General features: G+C 42.5%; 1 protein-coding gene across 1 annotated transcript in view; it reads right to left on the bottom strand.

Annotated features, from left to right (window-relative positions):
* Positions 1 to 20241, bottom strand: part of ABCA4 (ATP binding cassette subfamily A member 4) — a 193023-nt gene that overhangs the window by 160099 nt on the left and 12683 nt on the right. The window contains exons 4-7 of the mRNA XM_070746513.1: positions 17187 to 17328; positions 16366 to 16502; positions 14480 to 14607; positions 5132 to 5329 (exon numbers count right to left, since the gene is read on the bottom strand). Coding sequence (XP_070602614.1) covers positions 5132 to 5329; positions 14480 to 14607; positions 16366 to 16502; positions 17187 to 17328 — 605 coding nt within the window. The remainder of the gene's footprint in view (positions 1 to 5131; positions 5330 to 14479; positions 14608 to 16365; positions 16503 to 17186; positions 17329 to 20241) is intronic.

Consider the following 20241-nt stretch of genomic DNA (forward strand, 5'->3'; position numbering starts at 1 on the left):
GACTATAAATTACTTCTCTTTTTGACCCCCAAACCACATGGACTCTTATCTATCGATCCATTTGTTCCAATGATGTAACTTTCCTTTTCCCGTTGTATCCTGTGTTTTATTTATTTTTTATTGTCCATCCCTTCAACATATTTCATACATTCCTTCCATGTATTTCTCTGGATTTGTGAAGAAAGGAGGGGAAAATCCACATCAGCTATGAATAATTCATCAGGTGTACTTATGGGGTTGATCTAGATATAACTTAGAGTGATCAATGTAGCTACTTTTTCTGCATGTACCTGTAGAAGTAATTTATTTATTTATTTATTGGATTTGTATGCTGCCCCTCTCCGTAGACTCGGGGCGGCTAACAGCAATAATAAAAACAGCATGTAAATCCAATACTACAACAACTAAAAAACCCATATTTTAAAACCAATCATACCTACAAACAAACATACCATGCATAAATTGTAAAGGTCTAGGGGGAAAGAGTATCTCAGTTCCCCCATGCCTGACGGCAGAGGTGGGTTTTAAGGAGCTTACGAAATGCGAGGAGGGTGGGGGCAATTCTAATCTCCAGGGGGAGTTGGTTCCAGAGGGCCGAGGCCACCACAGAGAAGGCTCTTCTCCTGGGCCCCGCCAAACAACATTGTTTAGTTGACGGGACCCGGAGAAGGCCCACTATTTTAATAAAAACCAAAAAGGCAGAGGAACTAAGATTAGGAATAAGCAAATGAAATCTATTCTCGAAATCATCCAGAATACTTTATCCATCCAATTTATTTCTTCCCAGTAGCTTGAAGAATTAAAGTCCTTCTCTGTGGAAAACCAGTGTTATACAACTCTGTATCTATACATCTTAGATTGGACTAAAGCAGTGGTGTCAATCCAGGGGTGAAATGCTACCGGTTCGCTTGTGCCTGTCGGTCGTTGCAGAGCCAGTTCCGAAGAAAGCGTGAGGCTCCGCCCACCCACCCAGATGCCGCAATTTGGGTTTTTTTTACCCTCTGCACATGTGCAAAGAATCCAAATGGTGGCATCTGGGCAGGTGGGAAGAGCCTTGCACTGCCTTCGTGATTGGCTCTCTGACGACCAACAAGTACCAGCGAACCGGGAGCCGCCCCGAGTCTTTGGAGAGGGGCGGCATAGAAATCCAATTAATAAATAAAATAAATTTCACCCCTGTGTCAATCTCACATCATCACAGCGTCATCATGTGATGTATCCTGACTTTTCACCCCTTTGCTAAACTGGGCGTGGCCAGTACATGATTTTATTTTATTTTGTTTGTTTGTCTATCTATCTATCTATCTATCTATCTATCTATCTATCTATCTATCTATCTATCTATCTATCTATCTATCTATCTATTTGATTTTTATGCCGCCCTTCTCCTTAGACTCAGGGCGGCTTACAACATGTTAGCAATAGCACTTTTTTAACAGAGCTAGGCTATTGCCCCCACAATCGGAGTCCTCATTTTACCCACCTCGGAAGGATGGAAGGATGAGTCAACCTTGAGCCGGTGATGAGATTTGAACCGCTGACCTTCAGATCTACAAGTCAGCTTCAGTGGCCTGCAGTACAGCACTCTACCTGCGTTGCCACCCCGGCATCCATCCCGTTTGACACCCCTGGATAGTAATTGGATAGTTTGTGTTTCAGCATATTGTGGGACCAACAAATTTATTTTCTTGGATCGGGAATACTAAGGAAACACAGGAATTATATTTTGTTGATCCAAATTTAAAGTTTAGTATGTTGTACAAACTCAAACTGCAGTGGAATATTTGTCGGCATTTCTTTTCTGGAATGGCTTAGGAAACTTTTATGTCTCTCCATCTTAAATGATCTTTGAGCTATTCCATATTACAGCCCTCGCCAGATTGGGGCCTTCCAAAATGTGTTGAGCAATTCTCAAAACTGCTTGCCAACCCAGATACAGCAGGTGAAGTCAGACATTTCCAGGAGGTTTGAAAATGAAGAAGGCAGCCATGCCTTTATTAAAATAATTACTCTGAACATTGGAGTTGAAAGGAAGAAGAAAGTTTGGAGATATTATGATGGAGAGGAAAAATATGTGAGAAGGAGGCTTTATATTCCTTTCTAGCATCCCTTAGAGTAAAACTTCTATCACTTTATGGGAAGAAATGAGTCTAATGCATCAAGTGAACCACAATGCATCTAATTTAGTCCTCAGAACTCCCTTATCCTGGTATTCTCTCTGCCAGCCAACATATCTGTTTGAAGAAAGTTTTTGCCCTCACCTATGCCAAAACAAAGGAGAAAGTTGCCAACGTAGATTTTTCAGTGATCGTCCCACCTCTTTCCCTGCCTTCTTTTTTTAAAGGAACATATGCTGTTGTTGAGATAAGCCTTTAAGCTTCCTGTACTAAAAGTTTCCTTTATTCTACTCATTAGCGCATTGAGTTAAAGCATACCATGCATGAAGATGCAGCTTAGCCTGTTTAAATTGTACAGTCATACCTCGTCTTACGAACCTAATTGGTTCCAGGGGGAGGTTCGTAAGACGAAAGGTTCGTAAGACGAAACATTGTTTTTCATAGGAAACAATGTAAAGTCAATTAATCCGTGCAACAAAAAAAAAACCCTCCGCAAAACGCTGCCGCCCGGCTGTCACCTTTTAAAACAGCCGGGGGGGCTTCCCAGCAGCCTCCTGAACCCAAACGCCAAACCCGAACTTCCGGGTTCGGCGTTGGGAGGTGGCTGAGAAGCCCCCCGGCTGTTTTAAAAGGTGACAGCCGGGCGGCGGGGCTTCTCAGCGAAAGTTCGGGTTTGGGAGGCTGCTTTGAGGAGGCGGGGAAGCCTCTTGCAGCAGCTGCCACAGCCGCCGGCTTCCCCACCGCTCGCCCGCCCAGAATGCTGACCTGATGCCTCGCGGGAAGCCGGGCAAGAGCAATCTTCTGCCGGCCATGGGCGGGCGGCGGGGAAGCCGGCGGCTGTGGCAGCTGCTGCAGGAGGCTTCCCCCCTCCTTGTCCGCCGCCCGCCCACCCAGAATGCTGACCTGATGCCTCGCGGGGAAGCCGGGCAAGAGCGATCTTCTGCCGGCCATGGGTGACTCCCCGCCGCTCGCCCATGGCCGGCAGAAGATCGCTCTTGCCCGGCTTCCCCGCGAGCCATCAGGTCAGCATCCAGGGCGGGCGGGCAGCGGGCGAGGAGGTAGGGAAGCCGGCGGCTGTGGCAGCTGCTGCAGGAGGCTTCCCCCCTCCTTGTCCGCCGCCCGCCTGCCCAGAATGCTGACCTGATGCCTCGCGGGGAAGCCGGGCAAGAGCGATCTTCTGCTGGCCATCGGCGAGGAGCGGGGAAGCCTCTTGCAGCAGCTGCCACAGCCGCCGGCTTCCCCGCCTCCTCGCCCGCTGCCCGCCCGCCCAGGATGCTGACCTGCTGCCTCACCCCATGCCCGCCGGCGGCCCGATCCTGCGCCTCCTGCTTCCCCCCCCAGCCAAAAATACAAAGGCGGTCTGCCGCCACCCGGGGAGCAATGGGAAGCTGAAGCCGCCGGCGGTTTCAGCCTCCCTTTGCTCCACGCTGCTCCGCCCTGGCTGGGGGGGGAGCAGGAGGACCTTCCTGACTCCCTCCCCCCAGCACTTCGCCCAGGACAACAGGCAGGGCAAAGCAGCGTGGGGCAAAGGGAGGCTCAAACCGCCGGCGGCTTCAGCTTCCCATTGCTCCACGCCGCTTCCCCTGCCTGTCATCCTGCGGCTTCCCAGCGGCCTCCCGAACCCGAACTTTTGCCAAACGGCGTTCGGGAGGCCGCTGGGAAGCCCCGCCGCCCGGCTGTCACCTTTTAAAACAGCCGGGGGGCTTCCCAGCAGCCTCTCGAACGCCGAATCCGGAAGTTCGGGTTTGGCGTTCGTAAGACGAAAAAAGTTCGTAAGAAGAGGCAAAAATTTTCTGAACCCCGGGTTCGTATCTCGGGTTGTTCGTAAGACGAGGGGTTCGTATCTTGAGGTACCATTGTATTTATAAAATCAAATCATACATACACCACAGAACTATATGTTGTAAGCCGCCCCGAGTCCTCAGAGAGGGTGACATATAAATCCAAATGAATGAATGAATGAATAAAGCAATTAAGTGTTTTAGTTAGTTATGACAGCATGTTTTCCTAAACATTTTTTAAAAACCAGTAAATTTTGGGATTCCACACCTGTGCTATATGCCTTTGTTACATAGCCTTTCTGGCAATACAAGGATCCAAATTCAGAGAAATGTTGACCATTTATATTAAAAGAAAAAGTTGCCATAAGTTGGCACTATTCTACCAGCTGCCCAAAGTCTTTTCTCTTTTGGCTGAAATAAAGTATGTAGATTCAATTAGTTTGTTTGTGGGCAATGGAATAGAATATAGAAGTCCTCTAATGTCATTATTCCCCCCCACCACTTTGTTCTTTAATTGAGGTTTCTCTGGCATGGCTGCCACGAGTCTATACTTCCTGATTATGCTTCTGACCAGGGGTGGGTTCCACTTACCTTCACCACCGGTTCGCATTGCAACATTTTGCATGTATACTCATGCTTTTTGCGTGTGTACGCGCATTTCCTCGTGCAATTTGGGTTCCTTGCATGATCAGTAGCTGGAATTGGCCCAAAACACAGCTGAAGAGCTGATCAGCTGTGCTTGGGGTGAAGGAATAAAGATCAATTTAAACTCTGGGGTGGGTGGGAGGGCCCTTTTTCAAGCAACAGAACAGGAAAAACCTTCAAAACAGTAAAAAACCTTCAGTAAAAATTCCCCCCCAAAAGATGGCAGCACCTATAGAATGGCACCAACCAAACCTAATCCATGATGCCATCATCACATCACCAGCAGGTCGTTAATGGTTCAGGTGATCGGGCCCGAACTGGGAGGGACCCACCCCTGCAATAGAATATAGAAGTCCTCTAATCTCTTCCCCCCCCCCCTTTGTTCTTCAATTGAAGTTTCTCTGGCAGGACTCTATAGTTCCTGATTATGCTTCTGACCCTGTCGTGCCATAACTATATCATTACTTTATTTATTTTATTTCGTCACCTAAGAACAATTTACTTTGTTGAACTTGGTGTAAACAAAAAGTACCCTACCCCACCGTCATTCCCCTTAGTAAAAAGATAAGCCTTTTGGCTGGAACTTACCAAATGGAAAAGCTTAAAGAAGTCCACATTTGCATATAAGGAGTCTTCAACCTTTTGCAAGTTCTCTTGGGAAAGGGCACACATGGCACTACGCACAGCCTGAAAGCCACGTGGATTCCGGAAGATAATAAAACGATTCAGCAAGTTCTGGCTGCAAGCTATATCTTTCAAAGTCAAGTCTGGGACACCAAAGGCAAACTGTGGACAAAACACAAATTGTAGTCACCCATTGTTTTTATTACCGTATCATCCAAAAATGCCTCAGGAGGTCTCTGTGGTGCAAAGAGGCATGGTTGGAAATGCATGTTATATTGAACGCCAATGTGTTCATTTGCAACATACTAGCTTCCCATTTTTTAAAAAAAATTTTTTTAATGCAATACAGTGGTACCTCTACTTAAGAACTTAATTCGTTCCGTGACCAGGTTCTTAAGTAGAAAGGTTTGTAAGTAGAAGCAATTTTTCCCATAGGAATCAATGTAAAAGCAAATAATGCGTGCAAACCCATTAGGAAAGAAATAAAAGCTCGGAATTTGGGTGGGAGGAGGAGGAGGAAGAAGAGGTGGAGGACAGAAAGTGAGGTGAGGGGAATTTTAAAAATGCAAAATTTTAAGAGAGGGACTCTGAGGCGACGAGGAGGAACACGCGCCTCCCATACACCCGGCGTGAGGCTGCCTCCCATAAACTGCACCAGAGAGAGAAACACAGGGGGAATGGCAGGGGAATGGCAGGAAACTGGCCAGGCCTTCGTGCCGCTCTCAAATTTCCTGGGAAATTTTTCCAGGCTCAGGTTCTTAAGTAGAAAATGGTTCTTAAGAAGAGGCAAAAAAATCTTGAACACCCGGTTTTTATCTAGAAAAGTTGTTAAGTAGAGGTGTTCTTAAGTAGAGGTACCACTGTATTTTAAAATACAGTGATCCCCCGAGTTTCGCGATCTCGATCTTTGCGAAATGCTATTTCGCGATTTTTCCACCCGATGACGTCACTCGATGACGTCACTCCCTTCCTTTCTCATCTTTCTTTCTCTCTCTCTTTCTCTATCTTGCTTCTTCCTCTCTCACACTCTCTTCCTCCCTCTCTCATCTCTTTCTTTCCTTCTCTCTCTTTCTCTATCTCTCCCCCTCTTGCTCTCGAGCGGCGGGCGGCACCCAGGGAAGGTTCCTTCGGCCGCCCACTAGCTGATCTGCGTGGGCAACGGGGAAACTCCATCTTCGGCTCCTCGCTGCTACTGTGCTGCCGAGCAGATCAGCTGGTGGGCGGCCGAAGGAACCTTCCCTGGGTCTTCAACTCCTAGAGCGGCGGACAAGCGGCAGCCGGACAAACGGACAAGCGGCCGGACAAGCGGAAAAGCGGCAGACAAGCGGCGGGCGGAAAAGCGGCGGGCGGACAAGCGGACAAGCGGCGGACAAGCTGAAAAGCGGCGGACAAGCGGGCAGGCAGGCGGCTCCTCAGCTGCTGGATCTTCCCAGGTGCGGAAGTAAAAACACCATCTGCGCATGCGCGGCCATGGAAAAAGGGGCGCGCATGCGCAGATGGTGTTTTTACTTCCGCACCACTACATCGCGAAAAATCGATTATCGCGAGGGGTCTTGGAACGGAACCCTCGCGATAATCGGGGGATCACTGTATACAAAAAGAGAGCTCGAAAACATGGGAAGACTGTATTGGCAGATACATGGTCACAAACTGCAGCGAAAGCAGATGAGAGGAGATAGAAGTCCAAACAAGATACAAAGTTCAACATTTTACCTGAGGGATTGCTTTTTTGTCAAGACTCTCTCTCTCTCTCTCTCTCTCCAGTCACGCCTAGCAGATTGGCCATGCTGCAGATGCTCCCGGTTCGCTGGTGCCTGTTCATTGAAGAGCCAGTTACAAAGGGAGTGTGAGGCTCCGCCCACCCACCTGGATGCCACCCATTTGGGTTTTTTTTACCCTCGGCGCATACGCAAAGTGTTCTGTGCATGCACAGAGGGTAAAAGAACCAGGTGGGTGAGCAGAGCCTCGCACTCCCCTCACGACCAGCTCCTTGACAACTGACAGGCACGAGTGAACTAGGAGCATTTCACCCCTGGAGCAGAGGCCACTGCAGAGAAAGCCCTGCTCTATGGAAAGTCCTATCTTGGGAGATTAGAATAGTTCAACCAAAAATCTTGGCTGCTATGTATATATTTTTTGGATGTTTCCATTGTTTTTATTCTTTTAAAAAGTTTTCAGTATTTTGACTGTAATGTATTTTTTAATTGTAAGCTGTCCTGCCCTGGGTGGCTATAGAAATTGGATGGATGGATGGATGGATGGATGGATAGATGGATGGATGGATGGATGGATGGATGGATGGATGGACGGACGGACGGATGGACAGATTAGATAGACAGACAGACAGACAGCTCATAATTAAGAACAGGGCTTATTATAGCAAAAGCAAGTTAAATACATAGTCATTCAAGTTCATTACACAGTACTACAATATCCAGTTTACTACTAATTTGACTTAAGGACAAAACTTGGGAACAAAACTTGTTCTTCAGCTGGGGACTACCTGTACTTTAAGATATCTTTTTCTCTCATCTTGAAGTAGATAACACTTTACTGGTAGTTTATTGCTCTAACTGACCTAGATTCACCTCCCTATGTGAGAGCAGTCATCATGCAATGTAAGTCAATGTGAAAAATGGAATCCTGTCCAATGCTGTTCATTTTTAACCTTATCAGAAACTAAGATTTTATCCCATGTCACATTTCTACAAGAATATAGAAAATGTGGCAGAATAATACGGATATTGTTATTTTCACCTCTGATAAAGAAATCAAACTTCACAATCTTGTCAGTAGAAACTGATGCTTGAAAGATAATGACTAATGCAGTTACCATCCAAAGTTAGAATAGTACCACAGTTGTCTTGCAGGCAAGTATTTTAGATTCTTATCAAGAAATGAATTTGCCGCTAGGAAAAGATCCTCTTATTAGTTGGATGGGAGACAACCCAAAATCCCAGGGCAGTAGAGTGGATTAGGATGTCTAAAATACTTCCCAGAAGAAGTAAGAAACAGAATCCATATTGCTGCCAAGAAAATACGGGCACAATAAGGATGTGTTCAACCTAAAATTACTAAGTTGTCTTGAACATTTTTGTTTTGTGATTTGTAGATGTTGTGGTACATTTCAAAATATTTTGTAGTACAAACGTGGAAACAAAAATATGAGTCTAAATATTATTCTATGGATATTCTTTATGGAACCAGGGACAATAGAGGATTTAATATTGATTTTATTTGTTTATTTATTTTGTTTTGTCAAGTACATATTGCTGGTATGCAGAGATATAATAATATTTATATACATGATACTAGTAAGAGTGAAACATTAGGACAGGGGACGGAAGGCATGCTGGTGCACTTATGCAAGCCCCTTAGTGACCTCTTAGGAATCAGGAGAGGTCAACAGTGGATAGACTAAGGGTAAAGTTTTCGGGGTTAGGTGATGATACTACAGAGTATTACTACAGATAATATTACAGAATATTACTATATAATACTCAGAGCATTATTATTATTACATAATACTCAGAGTATTATACATAATATATAATAATACCTAAAATGTATTATTGCTACATAATACTCAGAGTAATAGTACTACAGAGTATTACTACAGAGTATACAACAAAGTGTTTCACCTTGGTGAAACAGAGTATTAATATTGATTTGCTTGTCATTAAATGCCATTTCTACAATAGAACTTTAAATGAAGCCCCAATTCAAAAAAAGTTCTTCTTTCAACTACCCATCTGGTTTTTTTTCCTTTGCAGCCCAGCTTTTCCTATGAGTCAGAAACAGCTCCGTTATCTCTCTTGTAACCTGAAAGCAGCAGTTGGGAAACAAATTCCAGTAATTTTATCGGCGTGCCATTGTTCAGCAAGCGCTTTTGAGAGGAGAAACAAAATATTTTCTCAGTTAGCTGGCCTCCAGATTAGGCTGAGCTTTTATGTGTGAGTGTGTGTCATTTCCTGAGCTCCCAGGGTGCTCACGAGGTCAGCCCTTCAGCTGTGTGTAGTTCTTTACAGAAAACTGAAACACTTGTAAATAGCATTGCTAGGACTATCCATTCTTTTTTCATAGTTTCCTTAGAATGACAGTGGAAGAGGAAACAGGATATATTGCTAGCCGTGGCAAAGAAGCCTCAGAACATCCCATGACAATGGCAAAGTCTGTTCTGTGGAGGAACCATGCACTTTGGGTTAACCATCCACAATAAGATGCCTATTTTTCAAGCAGAGAGAGAGAGAGTTGCAATGCATACAGAATAGAATAGAATTTTTATTGGCCAAGTGTGATTGGACACACAAGGAATTTGTCTTGGTGCATATGCCCTCAACGTACATAAAATAAAATATACATTTGTCAAGAATCATGTGGTACAACACTTAATGATTGTCATAGGGGTCAAATAAGCAATGAAGAAGCAATATTAATAAAAATCTTAGGATATACGCAACAAGTTACATGTTCCCAGATAAAATCTCAGTTAAAAAAAAATAAGAATCAGAGGATCTAATAAATTTGATACTTTAGAATCCACAAAGAGGAAAAATTAATTGGAGAATGAAACAATCTGTGCAAATGACATATACCGAAAGTAATAGATATGAAACTAAGTAGTATTATTGATATCTAGTACATGATATACAGTATGTTTACCTATATGATGTATGGGGGGGGTTTTAGTGGGGAGAAGAAAAAAAAGGACACGTGATTTCCGGCTTTTTTCTTCCAAGAATGTTCAGAAGCAAAAAAGCCGAAAACAGTGAAACGCAGGCAAGAAATCCCCCCCACCTGCCTTCCCCGTTTGCCCGCCGGCCGCCTCCCCTGCCATGAACGGTGGCTCTTCTACTCATGGCCCGAGCGCTTCCCCGCCTGCCAGCTGCCTTACCTTTTTCTATGGATGGTGCTTGCATGCGGTGCGGGGAGGAAGATGTCATGCAGCATGGGGAGCAAGCTGTGCAGCCCCAAGCTCCAGCCGTGCAGCTTGTTTTGTTTTCTCCGTGATGCAGGCATTTGCCTGTGGCGGGGAGAGCAGAAACCAAGCCCCGCAGCCGGAGTTCAGGCAAGTCGATGTTGTTGTTGGCCCCAGCTGCCGTTCTAGGCGCCACAGCGAGATTCAGCTGCTGCGCATGAGCAGCAGCCAAAATCTCGCGGGGACGTCCTTCCGGCAACGAGATTTGGGCAAAAACTGCCAATTTTTTTTGTTTCCGCGCATGCGTGGTAGCAGAAAAAACCAGCATTTTTAAAACTGCAATCGTGCCAGTTGCGCATGCATGGCGCGTGCACACTTGGCGGCAATAGAGCGAGCCTATGCGCTCTGTTTCCACCAGCGGAATGGCATTTCCGACCGTTCCGACTCCTGCCATCACTGAGTGGATCACTACAGTTGATTAGTTAGTAACCCAGTTGTTTAAGTGAATCTGATTTCCCCATTAATGTGGCCTGTCAGAAGGTTGCAAAATGGGACCACATGAACTTGGGATACAATAATGGTCATAAATATGAATCGGATGCCAAGCATCAAAATTTTGTTCACACGATCATAGGGAATGCTACAAAGGTCATAACCAATGAAGGCCTGCTACCGTAACAGTAAGGTGTTCCATTCCAGTAGCGATTTTGGGGATGAATGCACCCCTGACATGTGCCCCTGTGCCCTCGCATGAGATTTCATTTCTGCTCATACGCAGCAGGAAAAATTGTGTGTGAAAATGCTTGCATGAGCGAGATTTTGGCAATTTTCGGTGATTTTTGCTTCTGCATTTTGCATGCGTTTTCGTTTGCTGCGCATGCACAGAAATGAAATATTGCGCTGATGGGCAAACGCATGCACACTGGGCATGTCAGACTTTCTACTAAATCTGCACTTCTATTCTACTAGTTTTTCTCATCATTCCTATCACCCTTTTCCTCCCATGTTGACTGTATGACTGTAACTTGTTGCTTATATCCGAAGATTTTTATTAATATTGCTTCTTCATTGCTTATTTGACCCCTATGACAATCATTAAGTGTTGTATCACATGATTCTTGACAAATGTATATTTTATTTTATGTACGTTGAGAGCATATGCACCAAGACAAATTCCTTGTGTGTCCAATCACACTTGGCCAATAAAAATTCTATTCTATTCTATTCTATTCTATGTGTGTGCCCACAACGGCTTCAGAGGGTGCACCGGTAGCGCAGAAGATGGCAGGCTTTCCCTGGTCATAACCAGTATTGGGTTACAACCGGTATGGATAAGGACAGTGCACGGGTAGCAAAAATTGAGCTGCATGTGCAGCTTTGCTTCTGCTGCGTGCGCATGAGCACGTCCCAGTGAGATTTTGCTTCTGCGCGTGCAGAATCCGCCTCTGATCATAACCAGGAAAAACAGTCATAAATCATTTTTTTTCAGTGCTGTTGTAACTTTCAACGGTCACTAACTGAATTGTTGTAAGCGGAGGACTACCTGTATTCAGATTCTGATATAGCACAGCACTTAAAAGGATAACTGAGACTAAATTCTTCATAACAGGGAGATAGGATTTCAATGAAGCTGTCTTACATGCAGGGGTGAGCTATTGCCTAGACGGCGGGGTGGATGGGGTGGGTGGGTGGAACACAGAGTGGTAGTGAAAATGGAGCTCCACCCCAGAGCACCCAATTTGCACTGAAAGATGTTGAAAGAAAATGCAGGGTGTCCTGCATAAGCCACGACCACAGTGTGGTAGTAAAAATTTTGGTAGCCCTTCACTTTTTACATGCATCACCATTTCAAATATTTTCAAAATACAGTGTTCCCTCGATTTTCGCGGGTTCGAACTTCGTGAAAAGTCTATATCACGGTTTTTCAAAAATATTAATTAAAAAATTATTTGCGGTTTTTCCCCCTATACCACGGTTTTTCCTGCCCAATGACATCATATATCATCACCAAACTTTCGTCCACCTTTAATAAATATTTTTTTAAATAAACTTTAATAAAGAAACATGGTGAGTAATAATCTAAATGGTTGCTAAGGAAATGGGAAATTGCAATTTATGGGTTTAAAGTGTTAAGGGGAGGCTTGTGATACTGTTCATAGCCAAAAATAGTGTATTTACTTCCGCATATCTACTTCGCGGAAATTCAACTTTTGCGGGCGGTCTCGGAACGCATCCCCTGGGAAAATCGAGGGAACACTGTATTTTTAAATAGGATCAGAGGGGCTCAAATGGGTATTTTTTTTTCAAAGTGAATTAGCCATGTACCTACTTGTATTATTTTTTTAAGAGTAAAAAATCAAATGTTATTTACTGGACCAGTTTAGGCTGGCATAGGCTGCCACTAACGTTCACGTTACACAGAACTTTTTTTCTCTCCCTTCTGCACAAATAAAAGAGCTGCTAGGGAGTTTCCTACAGCACCAGTCAGAATCCAATCAGATGAACAGTTCAACAAAAGTCACACAAACCACCTACAATTTGGGGGAAAAATAACTAACAGAGTGAAAGGCAGGCTCATTAATTCCATCTCCTGCTGGCCATAAATAACCACACGCACTTCCCACTTCTGAGCATTATATAACAACAACAACAAAGAAAAATATATAAAGAGGAATTGTGCCATTCAGCCCCTGTCTTTCTCTTCTCCTTCGTAAGAAAGGCTTTAGTTCCACAGATCTGTTTCAGCAGACCTCAATTATTTGCCCCACATTCCTTTCCCAGTTCCCCAGCCACACAAGAGCCAAGGCCCGAGTCACACACAAGTCAACTATGAGGAGAAGATGGGCACAGAATAACCAGGGGCTGCACTTCTCTAGCAAAAGAATTAAAAAGAAGAAAACAAAACAGCTATTGTTTGGTGTGAATTCAAGACAGGAGATCTATCTTTCAAGGACCCAGTCAATTCACCTGAGACAATGCCCAGCAATGCCCTTTCACCTCTGTCCTGCTGACATGAAGAGCGAGGATTGTGAATTCTAGCATTTCTCCTACTGAAAAATTTGGTATCCATTCAGGGCCAGATCAAGGCGTTTTACTGCTTGAGCTGAAAGACACGAAAGTGCCTCCTTTCCCATTCAATTGTCCATCTGGTTAGCTCGTCCATCATACCAAATGCCAACTGGTTTATGAGACCGTTCAAGATGCACATAACTTTGTTCTCCAAGAGAAAGGAATGGTCTGGGCCATGATGTAATGATATGTGGGAATGACCTTGGGAGACAGAGGGGGAAAGCCAAAGCTAGGATAACGTTTCGGTAGGGGACAACTTAACCCACAGCAGGAATGTGGGCATAGCAAACATCTCAAAAGGGAAACTCCCCAGTTTCTTGGTTTGTAAAGGCAACTGGAAGAAATGTACCTACTAACGTGCAACATTCTGTTAATAAACTAGTTCACCTGGGCAAGCTTGTTTATGTTTTGTTTTTGTTTATTGGATTTGTATGCCGCCCCTCTCCGCAGACTCGGGCGGCTAACAACTTTCTGTCCTGTCTACCTCACAAGACTGACACACACCTGGATTTCAAAAATCCAGAAGACCACTAGACCCCAAAGTCAGAGTTTTATATATGTATCTTCTTTTTCCTGCCACCCTAGAGGTCCTCTCACTTTTTGCAGACCAAATCACGTTACCGCTTAAGAATGAGCAGTAAATAGGCATGTAATGATTGGAGTGCTTCTGCTCTAGTGCTTCTGCCCTCTATTTAAGGAATGATCTGGTTCTGCTTGCATTCACAGTTCTGTTGAAAAACAGCAACATACCAGAAATTTTTGTGGGGAAAAAATATTTCCACAAAACAAAACGGAAACGTTAAAGTTTCCACGAGCTTCAATGCATCTGTGAAAGCAAACTTCTCAAAATCTCCTTACTCATGGGGGGAAATGAGCAGTAAACCCTGTTTCGTTGCTTTGCCTTCCGTCCACCCTCATCCATTAAAGAAAACAAATTAAAAGGAGTGGCAGTAGAATCATTCCTGGCCCAGTAGAAGGTTTCTCCCCATCAAAACATCACTAAGTACTGACCAGACATCTGGATGCAAAATTACAGACTAAAGCAGGTTTCAAAGCTTTTGATTATGATTGTGTTATATTTGTTCTGAGCAACTCATAGTCAAGGTGTGGCTAAAACAATTTCTCTTTGTGTTCACACTTAAAGCAGGTGGTATTCAATGAATTAGATTATTGCCTAATTTTGTTTTATAGTATTATACCAGTACTTTAAGTTCTATTTATTAACAAAAATATTGTTGGACACAAACAGAGGGGAAAGGCTGTAAATATCTGAACCCACATAACACAAAAGCTTCTTCCTGTTTTTCAGAAGCCCATCAACTTACTTGTTCAGGTCGCACTATGGCATTAATTAGGTGGTAGACCACAGTATCAGGAAGGCCTGCATCTTCAAGCAGAAACTTGGTTAAATTCTCTCCGTCTTTCAAGATATCCTGGATTCGTATTCCTCTTCCTAAGCAAAAGAAAAAAGAAAAAGAAAGCTCTTAAGTATTGACCTAGCAAAGTGTTTTTTTTAAAAAAAGTTTTATTGAATTTTATACATTAAAAAAGAACACATCATTTAAACAAACATCAACACAAAAACAAATCCAGCTATTTTTCAAAGTGCATTTTTATGCAAACCACAAAGCCACACAAATTCAGCCCATTCCTACCTTTATGGAAGATGAAGATACTGGGATATATAACAGGATTGTGAATTGTCTGACAAATGTGAAACTATGCATGAGAATATCTTTCAACTCTTAAAAAAAAAAAAACCACACTATATAAATACAAAAATGTGATTCAACCTACATCAATATTATATACATAACAATGAGAAATCACAGCTGGGTGTTGTTTAGCTGGTATTGACCTTCATATGCATTGAGTCCTTTCCAAGAACCCAGAATGTTATAATGTATTGGTGTAGCAGATGTGTGGATCCAAGCTGTGGGGCCTTTTGTAATTTACAGATGGAAATTTTGTCAATGTGCAGATTTTCTAAGCAACAAGAAAGGTCATCAAATGGGGCAACGTTCATTTAACAAACATTCTTGCTTAGCAACAAAAATTTGGAGCTCAATTATGGTCATAAATTGAAACTACCTACAATGAGACATTCCAGAGGTTTGGGAAACACTCTTCAAAAAGAATTGCCTTCATTTAACAGCAAGCAGCATTGAAGGCTTCAAGAACAATATCTGAATGTGAAATGACAGTTGTATTGCACATTACACAAGAGGCTTGGCATTTGGAACACACTTATTTATTTTTCTGCATACTGAAAAGAGTTGGCATGCTACAACGATGCAGACCCAAGATTTCAAAGGATGACCCAAAAGTTTCAAAGGCCTGGTGCTGTGAACTTCAAAGCTCAAGTGTTTTGTTGTTCCTGGTTACTGGGCTAGTGTGGGTGGGTTTCAGTCACTTAAGAATAAATAGTTTTGGAATCTCTTTCTCCGGTTTATTTGCCCAAAGAAAGTTGCAGTCACTTTAGATCCTGCCTTGTAGGGAGCCCTGAATCCTCCCAATTAGTTTCTCATGACCAAAGCTGGATTAATCATTATGCTAAATAAAGTAGATCTCTCATTAATCAAATGGAACCACCTGCTGTGGCTTAATTATTTGAAATTTCACTAAGTTTGTTCCTTTGAATAACTTAAGCACAATTCAAAGCACTGTACTATTTAACTACTGGGGGGAAAGAAATGTCCTTAAACTCACATAGAAAGTAATGAGAACCATTTCATTTTCATCATTTACCAGTAGCAATGGTGAATGATTGCCATCGTAAATTAAATACTATGGACTAAGGAATTCTTATTCCTATATTCCAGAATTTCCCCATGATTAAAGTTGACATTACGCAAAGTACCGCATAATTCTGAGACCAAGCCCTGTTCTTTAGCTTTTGATTCTCTTTATCTCTTAATGTAAAAGAGACAGTGGTTATAGGCAGCATCACAGAGGGAGACGTTTGGTTTTAAACTGGCCAAATTTAATTCTGTCCCTATTTTAGAAATCTTAGAGAAACCATGGGTTGTTTGTATGTTGGAGATATTTTAAGTATTTTCTTTTTTTCCCTTTTGGTACAGGTCCATTTGTTTTGTTGCCAGAAGTCAACATAACCAATATGATCTTAATTCTCAAGGGAGTTTTCTCTCCTATTTAATGTAATCCTCTGGTATTTTGAAGGGGGAGGAAAGGGGACAGAATCAACAGTTACCTGCAAACTTCTCAGGGTTGGTCCTCATTGTTTCCATAAACTGGGTCATAGTTCGTAGTTCTTCCCAGAATCTACCCAAGTCTCTTTCGTTGATTTCAAGCAATACCTCTTGAGCATCTTGATATACTCTTGCTAAACTGAAATGAACAATAGTAGAGAAGTAAAAGTTACTTAAGGCTATGTTGTAGAAATCAGTCATGCTCAATCTGCAGAGAATATGACTAAGGTAAAATTTGTTTCCTCTCCTCATATTTGCTTTTTGGAACTCATTGATCATTCTTATTGATTGATTGATTGATTGATTGATCCATCCATCCATCCATCCTATTTCTAAACCCTCAGTCAGTTTTCTCTCTGTTTATAAATGATGGCTTGTCCCATCAGTGCTGGTGGGAGTGTTCTTAGTGGGTAGATTATTGTTTAGTGCATTTCTTAATAAGAGTGAAAGAGAGATGAAGAAAAGAAGCAAGTAGATAGAATAATTTCATTTAAAATGGTAAACACACGCAAAATTAACACAATGAAATAAATTAAATGGATATGCTAAAGTTTGGAAATCAACGAACAAAGAAATAATATTGGATATTATATATTTAAATAATATTTAGATGAAGGACAGATCTTACGTGGATGTCACTTCTATCTGGAAAAGTAAGAATTAAAACTAAAATACATGTGAAGTCTATCCTTGCTTTTATTCACTGACATGTGAAACACAGAGCTAGGTTATAGGGTACATAATATTTAAAATATCGTAGTGTACCACATGTGAATCTTTTCTCCTCCTGCCTAAAAGACAAGGAGATCCTTTACTTACTTACATGGAATTATTATAGTTGGAGATGACACCTGGAGATTCTCCACGAGTGGGGTTTTTGAAACATGGGTTATTCACATTACAAAAGATGCCCTGTAACCATGGCAGAGTTCCTGCAGAAGGCATTGCTTTATTTGGAAAGTGACCTTCATATAAGAAACAAACACATGTCATGAAACATTATTTATTTATTTATTGGACTTATATGCTGCCCCTCTCTGTGGACTCGGGGCAGCTTACAACATTAGCATTGATCATCAAAGCCACTTGCAGTGAAAGTGTTTCATTTATACAAGCAATTTTTGCTTTGGGGGCATGGGGGTGACAAGATATAAACTATATTCAATTTGACTTAAACTGAAACTTTACCGGAACAATCAGGTACTGAACACACTCAAAACCCTCCCATGCTTCCACCTCTTACAATATGAGACAACACAGTATCAATAGTAGAGACCTTCAAATTTCTACCGGTAGATTCTACCATATCACCGAATCCCACCGCCCGGTCAAGTCCCACAGAGTTGGCTTTCTCCAGGTCCATTCAACTAAACAATGTCGTTTGGTGGGCCCTAGGGGAAGAGCCTTCTCTGTGGGGGGGCCGGCCCTCTGGAATCAACTCCCCCCAGAGATTCGCACTGCCCCCACCCTCCTTGCCTTCTGTAAGAACTTGAAAACGCACCTATGTCGGCAGGCTTGGGGTCACTGGACCCCAGCCTCTGCCCAGTAAATTTATTGAATGTGACAGTATGGATGTGATTGTTTGTTTTTAAATGACTAGTTTTTAAGACACATTTTTAAAAGTAATTATTCTATTAATTGGCTTAGGAATGTTTTATATTCTATCTTTTATCGGAACGTTGTGAGCCGCCCCGAGTCCACAGAGAGGGGCAGCATATAAGTCCAATTAATAAATAATAAATAAATAAATATCACAAGTTCTAAAATGGACACTGAACATCAAAAACATCATCAAAAAAGCACAACAAAGAATGTTCTTTCTGCACCAACTCAGAAAGCTCAAACTGTCCAAGGAGCTTCTGATATAATTCTACAGGAATCATTGAGTCTGTCATCTGCACCTCTATAAATGTCTGGTTTGGTTCTGCAACCCAACAAGACAGACACAGATTTCAGAGGATAATCTGAACTGCAGAAAAAACAATTGAGACCAACTTGCCGTCCATTGAGGACCTGTGTACTGCATGAGTCAAAAAATTGCCAAAATCTCTCTCACACACGCGTCCTCTCACAAGATTTTGCTTCCTCTGCATGCGCAGAAGAAAACTCTAACTGGGAAGCACATGTGTGTGCATACCAGCGAACCAAAGCTGCACATGTATTGCATCAGTAGTGGCAGTAAGTAACACCCTCTGCCTGCACTGAAAACATATGCACCAAGGCAAATTTCTTGTGTGTCCAATCACACTTGGCCAATAAAATTCTATTCTATTCTATTTATTTTATTGGATTTACATGCGGAGCCCAAAAAGGTATATATGGTGCTTCCTCCAATTTTTCCTCATAACAACAAATATGCAAAGTAGATTGGGCTGAGAGATGGTCACTACCCCAAAGTTATTCCATGAGGATGGACTAGAACCCATATGTCCCTTACACTGGATCTCAGTTATTTTATTTTAATCATTTTATCGCCATAGTAAGCTTGCGAGGAAAGCAGTGTCTAACTGCAACAGAAAAATAGTAGTCTAATGTCTTTCCAGCCATTTATTTATTTGTCCAATACACAATACATATTGAAGAGAATAGACATGTAGTAATATATATAAAGAAAAGGATAGAAGAAAAGATATAAAAATAGAGAAGATACATGAAAGGAAGAAAAGATATATGAGATAAAGGAGAGACAATTGGACAGGGATGGAAGGCACACTGGTGCACTTATGTATGCCCCTTACTGACCTCTTAGGAACCTGGAGAGGTGAATCATGGATAGTCTAAGGGAAAAATGTTGGGGGTTAGGGGTTGACACTACTGAGTCCAGTAATGAGTTTCACGCTTTGACAACTCGATTGCTAAAGTCATATTTTTACAGTCAAATTTGGAACGGTTAATATTAAGTTTGAATCTGTTGCGTGCTCTTGTGTTGTTGTGGTTGAAGCTGAAGTAGTCATTGACAGGCAGGACGTTGCAGCATATGATCTTGTGGGCAATACTTAGATCGTGTTTTAGGCATCGTTTCTTTGTAACTGCTGCTTTTTCAGCTAAAAGATTTGTTTTTCCTTCAGTATGTACCGTAAACACAAGGGGATGCATATACATCTATTAAGGGACTGGCGGTGGGTGGGATGATTTTGGGGGTTTCCACAACCTAGAGTAGCTGGAAGAAGGGCATTTCTGAAGCAATATAGTATTTGCATGCCTCTGTTTATCTGCCTAAGAAAGAGCATTGTGAGGAAAACAGAAATTAAGATAAGATTCATATGGACTTGGGAAGAAGTGAGGAGTGAACCATGGCATGGCCAGGTTAAGACTGGGAGTAAAGTATGACCTAAATTGGAAATGTCATTATGTTCACATCTTCATGAATCCCCCAGACAGCAACAAATCAAGCAGGGAAATGCTTTCTGAATGATATCATCTCCTATCCTTTTTCCATCTGGAGAGTCAAAGGCTGGTCAACCCTTGATTTCCCTTCCCCCCTTCAAATTTAAATTTGAGATTGAGAATAGCAGAGGCATTGATCTCCTACTTCCTTCTTAACTGAAAATACCAGATTCTGTTCAACCAGTTAAATAGAAACCTAACATCGTCTGGATACCCAGTTACTTTTGATTTGATTTAAATTTCGCCAAGAAGGAGCCTATCCTTTCTTTTTAAAAAATGAATATAAATCGTCTCTGATCCGATCTAACAGTAGTTCATAAAAACATATACCAAAAGCCCTTCATGGCACCGGACCAGAATATCTCCGGGACCGCCTTCTGCCGCACAAATTCCAGCGACCAGTTAGGTCCCACATAGTTGGCCTTCTCCGGGTCCCATCAACTAAACAATGTCGTTTGGCGGGACTCAGGGGAAGAGCCTTCTCTGTGGCA

Source organism: Erythrolamprus reginae, chromosome 3 (assembly GCF_031021105.1).
Source record: "Erythrolamprus reginae isolate rEryReg1 chromosome 3, rEryReg1.hap1, whole genome shotgun sequence".
NCBI classification, from domain to species: Eukaryota; Metazoa; Chordata; class Lepidosauria; order Squamata; family Dipsadidae; genus Erythrolamprus; species Erythrolamprus reginae.